Here is a 14,649-nt window from a genome sequence, read left to right as displayed (position 1 = left end):
AGAACGTGGGGCCGGGGGACCTTACCTCTTCTGCCACTGCAATCATCAGAGGGAGCCCCTCTGAGCAGGCCAGGTCCTCTAAAAGATCACCTCAGAAGCAACTTGTACCAGAGGATTCAGTGTTGCAGCCCACATCCCTTGGGGCACTCTGCCAATCAATAGGGGACAGGCTCCTACAGTTCTGACATTTGAGCACAATCCTATAGAAGTTCAGACGAGGAGGAAAACTTCCAATGTCTAAACTCGCATAGGATTGCATCCCTTGATGCCTTCTTAAACACCTCTTTTTATAATAGCTACCCTGATAGGACCCAGCCAGTGATGGCTTGTAGCACATATAAGTTTCATTGCTAATTTGTATTGCATTGTTTCTATTGTTAAGTAGTTGCTTTGATCCAATTGCATTTTACGTTCTGCTTCTTCTATGTGAAGCAGCATATTCATTTGAAAAATAAACAGTATGACAACCTAGACCACCATGCTAGACAGCAGTAGAAGCAGGAGTAAATCTTGAAAACAGGCTTTTTACTGCCTTATCCTGTATGACTGACTATCTCAAAGGCCCCTCTTCTCCCTGGTCATGCCCTCAGGCAAATCATAGCTTGCCACCAAACCAATCCTAGAAGCTCATTTCAATGGTTCGGTGGTAAACCGAGGTTTTCCAGAACCATGGTTTGCCCCATGTTGACACCTCCACACCTTCTGAAAGACTGCAGAACCTGCTTGTTTGGGTTGGCTACAGCCTCACAGGATCCAGGGGATTTGGTTACATTCTATTCTGCTCAGCTTTGAAAGGGTGGGGCGTTGTTATGTACCCACGGGATGGGCCAGCCTAAATAAACCAAGCCACTCCTGCAGTTCAACGTGCAACTGCCAAATTGTATATCCTCTCATAAGTCTGTGGGCAATTGTTCTGTCAACGACCTCATGCTTCAGAGCAGCTTGTGCAAAGGAAAAACTTTGATCCTGGGGCAACAACCTGGTTGTTGAGGTATCATATGTAGCAGTCCAAGGATTTTTTCAAGATGCAAAGGCCTAGTTCATTATCTGTCAGGATATTGGCAAGGAAAGGATAGCACTATTGCATTTGAGAACAACTTGTGTCAACTCAAAGCTCTAGGCCAGACTTGCCAGGGCAGGGTGAGTACCCGGAGGAGGGCTTTCTCTGCGGTGGCGCTCCATCTATGGAATGCGCTCCCCAGAGGGGTCCACCTGGCGCCGTCATTATTTGTTTTTCAGCACCAGGCTAAGACCTTTTTATTTAAAACTTATTTTAATTGCTAAATTATTGTATTTATTAGGATTTTAAAATTAGCCGAGAATGCACCAGGGGTTTTAAATGTTTTTTCTTCTTTTAAATTGTTATATTGTTATTGTTTATGTATGTTTTTCTGTATTTTTTGTGAGCCGCCCCGAGGCTCTGTTGCGATGGGGGCAGCATAGAAATGTTTTAAATAAATAAATAAAACGCAGGCTGCATGCAACCCTGAAGCTCCATTCTGTGCAACTTAAAGCTCTGGGCCAGACCTGCCAGAGCAGGGTGGTCCAAAACGCAGGCTGCATGCAACCCTGAATTCTGTGCCCTTCTTGCAGCTTGGCACCCTTTCTCAGTCCAGATCCCAGTGACGGCATGGGCACAATTGCACCAAACTCTCGCAGGACCACCAGGCCGTCCTGGTCTTTTTCTGAGGCTCAGGAAAAGAGTGGGCTGGGCTGGCAACTTGCGAGAGCACGCCCAGCTGTGATGCATTGCTCTAGTTGAGACGTACAAGTATATTTTCACTTTGTAGCTCAGTCCACCCCAAAGGATCAAGTACGGAACAAGTTTTCTTCATTGAGTAACATTTCTGATAACTGACACTGCCTTGGGAAGACAGAGATGTGGCTAGAAGCAGGTCAAATTCCTAACACTCCCTCAAAAGGTTGTCTCTTAGCTTTTCTGGTGTTTTTTTCTTTTTAAGCAGTTTACTTTCTTCTGAGCAGGAGTTGCCATGGAGTGTGGAAGGCTGCTTCATGGTGCCACTTATTTCCTGAATGTTTAATATGGCAGAAAAAGCCATGCATGGCCAATAGCAAAACCGATAACTCGGTTTTGTGAGGAATTAGAATAAGGGACTAAAATTTGACAGAGATGGCATAGGCAACACCAAGTATTTTTACACAGTCCACAAATAGTGCTGTTTAGTACAGGCTTGAATTCTTCCAGTGAAAGAAGCATACATTCCCACAGTGTTTTGGAAAGCTAGATTCTAGGAGCATTGGAAGCTCCCGTTCTCAGACCTTTGGTCCATTTCTCCCAGCATCATCATGCAAAATGGGCCAGACATAAAGACAACCCATTGTGGCTTACTGTGCCAGGGTTGCAATGTGTCCTGGCCGCCATTGTGGATATGGAAGCCCAAGCCGGGGCTTGTCATATCACAAAAAACCAGGGGGGGGGGGGTGCGCATGCGTGTGTGCGTGTGCAGGGGGAAGGCTTATTTGAGGGTTAAGCAACCCTCATGTATCCCCACATCAGAACATAGGTTATCTGATGACATGACAAGCAGCAGAATCCTGAGCTGGAGCTTGCATATTCGTAATGGCAGATGACATGTGTGGCACCCAGAGGGTTAATTAACCCATGGTGGGCTGTCATTTTTTTTTTTAAACAGGTCAGTTCTGGCATATGAATGGGCCTTGGGTGGAAACCGTCTGCCTTGTATCCTCTCTTCCTCAGGTACCTTCGGAACCAACACCTGCGGTAATACCAGTACTTGCACTTGCTTTAGCCGCCTTTCTCATGCAGGTTCCCGCCTTGCAAGTGCCGACGTGGCCATTCCCCTCTAAATCCTCTCAATCTACAAGCAGGTCCTGGCAGAGGTCCACAATGAACCTTCACCCTCCTGAGGACTTGGTCTAGCCAGAGGTTTGAAGAACCTCTTGCTATAATCTGGGCTTTGAAAAAGGCATTCAGTGCTTGCCACTGCTGCATGTTTTCATGAAGCAAAACCAATCTCTTCACCCCTCCCAGAGAACCTCAGGGGAAAACATGCCTCTTTTTTTGCACAATTCAAAGGAATAGGTCCCCTCCATTTCCATTCTGCTAAGGAAAATGCGGGAAGACTTTTTCATTGTATGCTGTGGATCTAGACACAAGATTAATGGCGGCTCTTGCCAACCCATCAGCTCCATTTTGAGGATCCTCAGAACCAGGAAAGAAAGTAGTACAAGTCTGGGGTCTACAGTATAAGAGGATTAACCTGCCAGGCCCTGCTCTAATACATGCACTAAGAAGTGTACACATGTAGGAGGGATGGAAAGCCTACAATAGAAATGTGTAGAACCTGATGTGGAAGCTCCTTACATAAAATAAAGGTTGGAAGCCAAAGAGAGCCCAAGAGAATAGACTCCAGCTGGCAAGGGAGTAGCAGAAGCAAGCAAGCCTCAGTTCCTTGTCCAAGGTGCTTATACATTCCTGTGTTTAATAATGCAAACGAGCACCCATTTGATTATTTAATTGAGCCCTGTCAACCTCACTCTGAAACGCACAGAATCAGAACCTACCTTTCCCATTGAAGCCTTTGGCTCCATCCCAGTTTTCCTCTACCAAATGTAATTGAGTCTGCATCCAAGTGGAAGCACTCCTAAAGGTAGAGCACCTTCACTTTCCCAGTCTTCCCTTTCATTAAGGGAGGGGAAAAAAAACCTTGGACAGAGGATCAGAAAGCACTGTACAATTCCCCCCTCCTCAGTGGATTTTCTGTGGTAAGAAGGCGGAGAGAAGCTGCTACAGGAAAACATGGAGGCGGATAGACAGGCCTCTGGTCCAGATGCCCTGTGCCATTCCATTAATTGTGGGGGGAGAGCAGAAGGAAATCAGAGGGAGTCCAAAGCCAAACTCGCTCTCCCTGAGCGCTTCCGGATTATTTATTATTTTAAGCTTTTATTAAGGGATCTATCTGCCTCATCCTTGGAATTAATTAGGGAGTGAGAGACATTAAGAGCCCTCCCACGGTTTCCACTACTTTTTTCTGTCTTGTTTTCTTACTAGGAAAAAATGTTATGCAACAGGTTACAAGCCCTCTGCCAAGAAGTCCTTCTGTCTTTTATACAGCCCCAATATATGTATATACAATTCTTATGGAGGGGATTGATTGGAACAAAAGGCGAGTTGGGACACGGTTAAGCACCGTCCCCTCCGCTCATCAGTTCAAATGCAAACTCCGAGCCCTCCAAGAAAGAGCGGGAGCGAATTGGCCTCCAGCTATGCTTCGCCTCCTTCACAGTCTCCTGCAACTCTGTTCAAGGTTGGCGAAAGCGCGGTTGGGCGCCCGGGACCCCTCGCATGAGCTGCGCCGTGGCAACTCTCCAAAGCCGCCAGGCCGAGAAGTGGCCGGCGGCACTTCGCCCCGTCAAGCGGCGCTCCTCATGCTCCGCCAAGAGACGTCGAAGGCGCCCCGGCGCGGATCGGGAACGCATCCCCGCGGGTTCGCGCTGCGGCAATCACACCAAGCCCTGCCGGCTCCTACTTACCCCATTTCTTCTCTGCACTCCTGCGTGGTCTGCTTTCCCAGCTTGCGCTTCAGGAGAAGATCGCCGTTGCATCGGCAGTCAGGGAAGGCGCCAGATCGGAGCCCGGCTGAGCCCACCCTCTCCGCGTTGCTTAGGCGGAGGCTCCCCCGGGCAGTCTGCACTATGCAAAGAGGAAGTGCTCAACAGGGCGGCACAGGCATTGCTGGTGAAGCTGATCTCCTCCCCTCGCCTCCAGGAGTACGAAGTATTCCTCTGTCCCAACTGGGCAGTGCTCGGTGTGATGGTGACGGCAAAGTGATTTCCCCTCGCTCCAAATTCTAGTGCTGAAATTAAGTGTACAGTAGGAGTGAAGTTTTGCATAGAAGGATCCTAGCCTCTGTTCAGTTTTCATACGCAAACAGTCCAGGGCTCAGAACAGGTTTCCATTTGGTGGATCTCAAGTTTCCAATTTAAAAAAAAAAAGTTCATCTCAAGCCTGAAGTCTTTTGTGAGCTAAATTTGTTCTAACATTCCCTAAAGTTGAGTCATCATGTAGAGAAAATTACTAAAAAGTTGTCGCGACGTTCTTCACACACTGACAGCCTTTCTTCCTGAACTACTTCACAGGGTGGTTATATTGAGGAGAAGGAAAGGACCATGTGCACTGCCTTTGCTTCCTTGAATGAAAGGACAGGATAGAAAATAAGCAAATAGATTAAAAACCTACTGCAGCAGAATGTCCTTTGGATGGCAGAGCTGGTGATCTATCTTGCATTCACCCGGAAAAAAATAGTGGAAGCAGAGTTCTTCAGCATCGAGGTCCAAAAAGGAATGGACAACAGATAAGTAAGCTCTATCTCTTGCCATGGCAAAGGATTGCCTGCCTTATTCTCCCCAGATGCCATCCTTTCCCCACCTTCTGAAGGGCATTCCTCTCAAGCCCCACCACTGACAGGTAGATCAGTCACTGGGGAGATCATCCACTGCCATTCAGGAAACGTGTCCCTTTTGCTTAATATCTGGACACTGGATTGAGAAAGCCAGACAGTTTCAGAGAGGCTGCTCTTGCAGAGGGTTGGAGGCAAGTGAGTTCAAATCAAATGTCTGCAGCTCTAGGTTGAATGCGAGCCTCCTTGTCAAGGCTTCCCCTTCCAATACCTTCCCAGTGATCACACAGCAACCTCTGAGTTCAGCAGCGTGCCTGCTGAAATGCATCTTCCTGTTCCGCCCACAGGTGCAACCCACCCCTACCTCAGGCTACATCATGGGAGGAAAGTGGTTTGAAGCAAGATGAGCTGTCGCGGAACACAAACTTGGCACTGGACTTGACCACACCCCAAAGCTGCTACCATGCGGTCTTACAACCAGCAGAACAACTTTTTTTCAGTAGGGCTAAACAAAACACAGCATACACAGGTGGAAAGATGCAAAGACCAAGGAATTGCCATTTAATTCAAACCAGCACATGGAGCTACAATGGGGCAGAAAAGCAAAGAGCATTGCTTAAGAACAAACAACTTTCCCTACAGCAGTGGAATGAAGTACCTCATCAGAAACAGTCAACTGAATATGTCTTTTTAACATTCAACTTATTGCAGGGAAGGAGAAAACCAAACAGTTTAACAAAAACTAAGGACTGGGATCAAATCTCTGCTTAGCAATAGATACTCTTCCTCTCCAGACAGTGTGCATTGTGATCACTCCTCTCTAGTACAGACTGAAAAAACTAAATGTCAGAGGCACAATCCACTAAAAAATTACCCTGCCCAAGCCCCACTGAAGCCTCTGTTCTTGTACAGCAACCCTTCCTTAGGAGAAGGTTATGAAGGGGAACACCTATCACACTTTGTCCCAAAATAATTCTGTAACAACCCTACGGACCCTAGACAGTGTCCGGGAGGCCAAAGGATATTTCATATTTCCAGATCCATGGTCAGAAAGAGTGCCCCTGGCTTGAAGTAGGAAATCCGAGTGCCAACCTTAGTTCCCCTAATCCCTTGTAGTCGACACACTGAGAACCGCACTGGTTGCCCTCTGGGAGTGTAACCACAAAGAGTTGGGGGGAAAGAGGGCATTTCAGGGGGACAGAGGCAAGGATGCAAGGTATCCAGAACCCTCTCTGGCACCATCTGTCCCCCTCTGAGACAGTTCAGCTAGGCAGCCAAATCTAGTAGAAAATGCAGGGCAGGAGGCTGGGGAGGCAAAGATCACCTCTACCAGCCCTCCCACTCTGCAGTGGAAGGCTGTGATCCTCTTGGAGTTTAATTACTTGAATGCTGAAGCTCAGTCTGCTACCAAGGAGGTGTGCTTAGCAATCAGTAGGTTTCCAATATGAGGTACTACTTGCAGGTCCGTTGTGTAGTTGCATAATAACGTCCACAACATGATCCTGCTGGACACAGTAGCTTGGGCACACAATATCTGAAGCCTGCTGATTTCTAAATACACTTACAGGCTTCCAGCATTAACCCAGAACACTCCACCAGATCTGTGGTCTACTGCTAAGCCCTATGATATCTGTTCAGATTCCTCAGACAAAAACTCATAACTTAAGGACTTATGTCTGCCATTGCTCAAACTACAATATCTGCTCAATGAAGCACAGGAGAAAGATTAACTGGGCCATACCAATACTACTTCAGAATGATACATTGCAGGGTAGACCCAAGAGAAACAACAAGGCATGATTTGCTGGCACTTCTACTTGCCCGCCAAAAGCACTGAAGCAGCTCATCAGTTCTCTACAGCCCACCCGAAACAGTGATCCTTCCGCCTCTCTGCAACAGACCATGCAAGACCATACAAACGCGAGCACCAGACCTTGTGGCAGGCTCAGAAGCCAACTTCGTCCCCATGTCTACTCATTACTACAGGACATCATAATGCCACCTACTAAATCGGGCTCGTACATCCACTCAGACTCCTAAGTTATGTATGCCATCATTTGCCAACAATGCTCTTCTGCATTGTACTTAGGACAAATGGCTCAACTTCTGTGCAAAAGAATAAACATACAGTCTGTGATATTTGAAAGGGGGGGAGGGCTCGAGGGGACACATTTCAGCTTCCCAGGACATTGGAACTGAAAGTAAAGTGACCATTCTTGAACAAGATTTAAAAAAAAAAAATCAGTGCGAAACTACTGAACTAAGATTCATCACTTCCATCTCAAGTTGCTTGAACTTGGACAAAGTTTTAAAAAATATATGTTAGTCAGCTCTCTTATGTAAGGATGTATCCATGATCACTGAATAATTCTTTCATGAATGGCCAAGGTTAATAAAGTAAATAACTCTATACTAATTTCTGTATATCTGTAATTTCCCTCAATCCTTGCTTTTTAGAAAGCTGCCTCCTGCCCCATGTCCATGTTTGTAACTAAGCTTCACACTTCTGATGGAGTGGCCTCTAATCCACAAAAACAGCAACCAGAACACCTTCAGGAGTCTTTCAGAGGCCATGAGATTCTAGCTCTGTTTGCATGTAACAGTAATCCCATCAATTTAAAAACCAAAGCGTACCCTCCCTGCCGCATTCCTGCCTCTTCCCCTTTTACTACTCAGCCCCAGTTAGCTCCTTTGCAGTTAGAAGAACATGCCGCACAAGCCTGTACTGCAGGGCTGTTTGGGGATTAACCTACCCATGATTTGCTGTTAGGTGGATCTCTGGATCCAGGTTTGCCTGGCACGTCCTGCAACATGCACAGGAACAAATTGTGGGTTGTGTAGTAAAAGGGAACGAACAGGATGCACGGCTGTCATCCTGTCTACTCATTCCAGCTCATGCATGACATCCATTGCATTTTAAAAGAATGGACTGTCATTATGTACAAATCAGGTCTCTGTGTTTGTTCTGCTGCAGCAAACTAACTTAGCTACCCCTTGGAATGCGCTTTTGCTTTTCATTTTATAGAGGAGCTCGATTAGCTGCTATTGCACTATTTGGTTATGGGCCTTAGTTTTGCAGCTGTTAAAAATCATTCCCATTAAGGGAGCACATTTCATTGTTTAAAAAGCAAGGAAAACAGAAAACCAGGAAGGAGCTAATTCCCATTATTCAAAAGCATCCAAAGAAATCCCCTAAAAAGCAAAATGATGAGAATTGTAAATGACAAGTTTTCTGATGCAAACCATGAAAATACCTGGTTATTCCATGATAGTGAGAGCCAGTGTGACATGACTGCCAACTCAGACTGGGATCCAGAAGATCCCAGGGTTCTAGTTCCCTCCTGGCAATGAAGCTCACAGGCAAAATCGGATCAGCATCACCTACCTCACAGGGTTGTTGTGAGGATAAAATGAGGAGGATGGCTCTATAAGATACCCTGGGGTGCTGATGAAACAGAAAAGGTGGGATATAAATGAAATGTAGTATTATAGTTCATACAATAGAAATCTTCTGTGATTAACTGTATCCATCAGCTCACATCCTTGCCAAGAGCAGGATCACTCGGTTGCCCCAGAGCCTGCAAGATACCCAGCAGCCCAGGGCAGGGGTCCTGGGGCACCTCCGCACTGGTCTTCCCACAAGTACCCCAGGGGACATTGTGGGAGCACTGAGATTGCTCCCACTATGGCAGTGCTGCTGAGGTGGGGCAGAAACGGAGAGCTCTGATGATGCTCAAAAGTAGGCTGAAGCAGTCAGTGCCGCCTGCCTACCACCACACTCAGCCTGAAAGGGCTGGTCATGGCTGCAGACAGCCAGAGAAGAGCGTCTACTTTGCCACTCCAGCCAAAAACAGCGGGCGGAGATACTGAGTATGATCCAGCAGAGGGGAGCTGCACATGAACAGCCCCTCTCTGCTAAGATCTGAAACAGGCTCCCCTGGGCTCCTTCCAAGGAAATGCAGGAGAATATGGCTCGCTCCCCATGGCAACCATTCAGAGGCAGTGGCTGCAGCTGTAACAGCCCAGAGCAATAATGGCCCCGAGTATGGAAAACGGCCCCAGAATGGCTGTATTGTGAGGAGACAGCTGGCAGGAGACTGTTTTTCCCACCCTGCATCTTTTGGCACGGCTCCCAAGCTGAAACGATTCGCAGGTGTTGTATCTTATAAAAACGTGTTAGTTTAGAATGAGAAAAGAACGTGTTAGCTTAGAATGTGGATAGATTGTGAAGCTGCCACTGTCCTTTCACCTCAACTTATCTTAAGGGAAGCACAAGACTGTATTGCTGCCATCAGACTGCTACACTGATGTTCAAGACGGATGTGTTTAATTGTGAGATCATCTTGGGCTTCAGGAGTTGCAGATTTCTAAGTCTGAGAGCACCAAAGGTGATCCACCGTAGAGGTGTTGTGTGCTGCCTGTCATTTGGGATGTCTCAGTTACAACTCTTCTGGGGTTCCTGGTGACAGAAAAGATAATTGATCTGCTCTGCTCAACAATATTGTATGTATGCTACGTCACCCCCTTTTTGGACTGCTTCCAGCTAATAATATACTGTGTAATTTAATCTGTTAGTAAATTGTTTGACCCTCATCCACTGGTGTACTTATTGCTTCCGCAGCCCAATTAAAAAAACCTCTTGCCACCTGGCAAGACAATCGGCTGGGTCTCCTCTGGGAGACATTCAGCAGGATCTGCTGCCTCTCCATGCTGCCTCCTGGAGTTCCGTGTGGGGCTTGGGGGAACAGCATCGCGCAGCAGGGAAGCGAATGACAGCAGTCCAGAAGGCTGCTTGGACACTCTGGGTTGGCTCATCAGAGCTGTAAGGATTTCATTCATTCTTGCCAACTAGCTCTACAAGGCCCTTCACCTGAGCTTACTATATCATCTGGGTTCAGAGGACACAGCAAACCCAGGGCTGGCCACAAAACCTTCCAACAAGTCATGTCTTGTTGGGGTGGCTTCATGATCACCACAAAGCCACTTGGGGAGGACACCAGGTTTAGAGAACACACTGTGAGGTTTAGCGTGTCGTGTTAACCCAAGTTAATGGGTTGGTTCACAAATAACAAACAACAGCATGGGTTGAATTCTGGATTGCTCTGATGCAAAACCATGAGTGCAGTAATAACATGCATTGATGAATTATGAAGAACCCAGAAAGGGAACTCATAGTTCATTGCTGGATATGAACTCTGGGTTGTTTAAACCATGGATAATCATTAAGTGTGACCACAGAAGTGTTTGTGGGTTGTTCTGCCAAGGTGGCAGGCAAGAGCAGTCAAAAACCTTGAGCCACTCCACCTGCCAGTGCTATTCTATCTCACAGGCATTTGTGATTCAGGGAATGAGCAGGCAAAGGAGGAGGGAAACAACAAATCATAGTTTGTTCAATAATCTGCCAGACAAACCATGGGTTAAATCAGGGGTCCTCAAACTTTTTCACCAGGGGGTCAATTGAAAGATGCCGGTGATGGGCGTGGGCCGGAAAGGTGGTGCCAGTGGGGTGCGCGGGCCAGCAAGGGGCGGGCGCATGCACACGGCGAGAGGCGGCGAGGCGAGGTGGTGCGGGCATGTGCCGCAAGGCGGGCACGAGGCACTGACTTGCTCGCTTGGAGATCGTTTTCTCCCAGCGGGCAAACCGCTGCCTCCCCGCATGCAGGGTGAGGTGGGCGGCAGTGGACACCTGGGTGGGCATGGGCATGCGTGGCAGGTCCAAATGAGCATGGCGAGCCAGATCCGGCCCCCCCGGGCCGTAGTTTGAGGACCCATGGGTTAAATCATGGGTCCTCAAACTAAAGCCCTCCGAATCTGGCCCGCCGTGCCCATTTAACCGCCCCGCCACGCAGGTTTTGCTCTCACTGTGCATGCTGGCAGACGGCTTGTTTGTGAGGAAGTCATTTTGGACTAGCTTGGAGAAGACAATCTCCTCGCGAGCTAGCCGGTGTGGTGTAGTGGTTAAGAGCATGGGACTGGGACTCAGACGATCTGGGTTCGAGTCCCCACTCAGCCATAGAACCAACTGGGTGACTTTTGGCCAGTCATAGACTCTCAGCCCAGCCTACCTCACAGGGTTGTTGTTGTGGGGATAAGGTGGAGGAGGAGATGTAAGCTGCCTTGAGCCCTCTGTAGGAAAAAGGCAGGATATAAATCAATCAATCAAGCCAGGGCCTCGCCCTGCAGGCCCTGCCCCCCCCCCACCCCCCCCCCCCCCCCCGGCAGCACCGCCTTGGCAGCCCACGCCCACCACTGGCACCTGTCAACTGGCCCCCTTTAGAAAAAGTTTGAGGACCCCTGGGTTAAATTCTCCACCAGTCAGCACTATGTTCAACTGATACATTTTGCCTCAACTGGAAGAGGTCACAATTAAGCTACAAAAAATGGATAGGAGAGAAGGCATTTACTTTCGTACCTTATTATCTCTTGTCAAAAGCCTGGGGAAAAGAGAAATTTTCACCCGGTGCCAAAAGAGACAACAAAATGGGTACCAAGTTAATAGGTCTGGGCAGCACCTATTTTCTACCTGGAAACAAAGCCAATGCTGTTGGTTAATCTGCCTGCCCTGCTACAGTTTATCTTCCATCAATTTGTCTAATCCCTTTTTAAATACAAGAATAGGGAAGTTCGTGGCCATCACCAGCACACAAGGCTATGACCACGCCACCCAGAAGCAACAGCTCCGAGACAACCTGCCACCAACTTCTTCCCTCCCTGGGGATGTTCTCATAGCCCACACTGGCAACAGACCACCGTGGAATGGTTGCTATACAAATAACCTAGAGTGAGCCCAACAGACAATTGGCTTCATCATGGTTAGTTACCCCCTCCCCCTGCAGATATCCCAGGGGGCACTGTAGGAAGAACAATTTTTTCCCACCTCCCTACATCAGCTGCTTTGGGCTCACTACCTCCTTCTTTCCTTTATTTATTTAGAATTTTTGTATGCCATCCCATCTCATAGCCTCTGGATGGCTTACATAAAATAAACAAACACAATACAAATAATACAAATAAAATCCAGATTCACCCTGGCCACAAATTAAAACCTATAGATGATATTAAAAGTTATTAAAATATTGTTTAAATAAAAAGGTCTTAGCCTGGCACCGAAAAACAAATAACGACGGCACCAGGCGGACCTCTCTTTAAGCTTCTTCTGCACAGGAGATCACAAAAATCAGCTGTCAAGCCAGCTTTTGCAATACCCAGTTTGTCAACCAAGAATTGTCTCTCCAAAGTGCTCCAGTGAGATGCTGGAAGGGCTACCCATGGTTACTCAGCTTTATTCTCTCTGTTTGTGTGAGCTACTGTGGAGATTTGAAACCTCAGCCAGGGAATGCCTGCAGAAGGCCTGCTACCAAGGCTCCAAGTACATTTAATTTTTCCTGAGGACCATCCAAAAGCTAGCTGTTGAGAGTAAACAAAGGTGTGAATGATTCTGAGCTGCAAAACCAGGTTCCTGGAGGATGCATACCCCATTCACATCTTCCCCCACAGAGAGAGATCGATAGAGTCTTCAGTTCTCACCACGCTGCACATTTTATACTTTGCCAAAGTCTTTAGGGGCTCAGGAAGTCCCACACCCTCCTCCAAACTGTGCCTGTAATTGATAGGTTATAAAAGCATCCTGTACAGACTCCATCTTGGTAGCCCCTTCACACACGCAGCACATATTTCCCGTATGTCTGAATAAACCACAAATGCTCTTTCGATTGTCCACTCCCAGCAGGCTCTCTCTGGTTTTTCCTGCTACCACCCTGTGCTCACCTAACAGGCCAAGGTCCACTGAGTAAGCAGGCAACGAAATCTATGGCTCCTTCTCATGCCTCCCTCTGTTATCTGGGGCAGATGGACAAGGAGGTTGCAATGATGAAGAAGAGCTGTTCTGGGGGGGGGGAGCTTATCTGTGGGACCCTGCTGAAGTGTGGGTCACTGGGACCCTTCCTATCCTTCACTTCAGCAGCACACACAGTCAAAAAAGCCCTGGTCATATCCCAACGGTATGTCAGGTGGGAAGGAACTGTCAGTATGCAGAACAGAGCAAATGAGCCGGGCTCTATGGAAGGAGGTTCCCTTGAGAGATCTTGGCCCCAGACCTTTCAGACCACCAAAGTTAAGCTCTGCATACAGGCTTGGGAACATAGTGATAATCAATGAAGGTGAAATAAGAGCTGAGTCCTACATATAGGCATTCAATGGAAGGTTGGAGGAATGTGAATTTGAGGATTGCCTGTGCTCCCCTCACCCTCCAAAACAGTTCTTCTCCTCATGAGGAGGAGAAGCAGGGGCACCACCACGATCTCTCAGAGGTCCTTCATTCCTGTCCTCCCCATGCCAGTCCCAAAGGCATCTTCAGAGTCAAGATGGCACAGAAGGAACCATGCTGGGTGTGATGACAGAGGGCAATCCCTCCACAGCTGAAGTCCTCAGTCTGACCTCTTAGTGGTTTTCCAAGGTTGGAGGCAGGATTCTGACTTATCCTATTCCCCCCATCCCATCCCAATGTCAGGCCACACGATTGTACCCTTAGGTACTTTTCTAAACTAAAAAGCCTATTATCCATAAGTTTATGGATCATCTTGATATCTTGGAGATTGTATTAATTAGTTTTCCATATGAAAAACATGGTCCCCTGTAGAAACACATGGAAGAGCCACCCCAGAAAAACTTGCCTGGTCAGATCTCTACAGGTTTTTTTTTCTGCCCCAGGTAGAAACCTCTTCATTCAGCTGGGCCTTGTTTAACAACTCATGCTATGTAATCTGTGTCTGGCAGTCAAAGCAATAAAGTAAGTAAATAAATAAATAAAACTGTAAAAAGTAGTACAAAGAGTAGATATTTACACAGCTGCATTAAAAATACCCACATGCAAAACAACCCACAAACAGAATACACAGAAGCACTAAAGGACAGAAAGGGAAAATCAGAATTGGAAACCAGGGACAGAAGTCAAACCACCAAGCACAAGACAAAGCATTTCACATAAACAAGAAACACCCAACATCCTCATAGTCTCCCTTATGCATCTAGGCACAAAACAAGAACTAAGAAACTCAGGTTGGAAGAGAAAGCTATAAGAACAAAAGTTACTAGTATACAAACAAAGGCATATCATAAGCAGAAGAGAGGGGGAAATTCACCCACCCAGCCACCCTTTTTAACATTCACTATTCTTTATTTAGCAGATCACCATAACAAACAGCAGGACAAAGGAAGAAATATTCTGAGCACACCTTTCATCTGTGTAAAACAGGGAATTTCAGTAGGT

The 14,649-nt window shown here is 47.2% G+C and overlaps 1 protein-coding gene across 2 annotated transcripts in view; it reads right to left on the bottom strand.

Moving 5' to 3' along the window:
* Nucleotides 1-4,698, bottom strand: part of LOC123028130 (stimulated by retinoic acid gene 6 protein-like) — a 49,218-nt gene extending 44,520 nt beyond the window's left edge. For both annotated transcript variants that reach the window (XM_044439669.1, XM_044439670.1), the window contains exon 1: nucleotides 4,516-4,698. In XM_044439669.1, the coding sequence (XP_044295604.1) occupies nucleotides 4,516-4,520 (5 nt within the window). In that variant the 5' untranslated portion in view covers nucleotides 4,521-4,698. The remainder of the gene's footprint in view (nucleotides 1-4,515) is intronic.
* Between the last annotated feature and the right edge of the window lie 9,951 nt (nucleotides 4,699-14,649).

Source organism: Varanus komodoensis, unplaced genomic scaffold, assembly GCF_004798865.1.
Source record: "Varanus komodoensis strain SLA01 unplaced genomic scaffold, ASM479886v1 scaffold35, whole genome shotgun sequence".
NCBI classification, from domain to species: Eukaryota; Metazoa; Chordata; class Lepidosauria; order Squamata; family Varanidae; genus Varanus; species Varanus komodoensis.
Note: the sequence above shows the minus strand (reverse complement) of the source record. Positions and strands in the feature narration are given on the sequence as shown.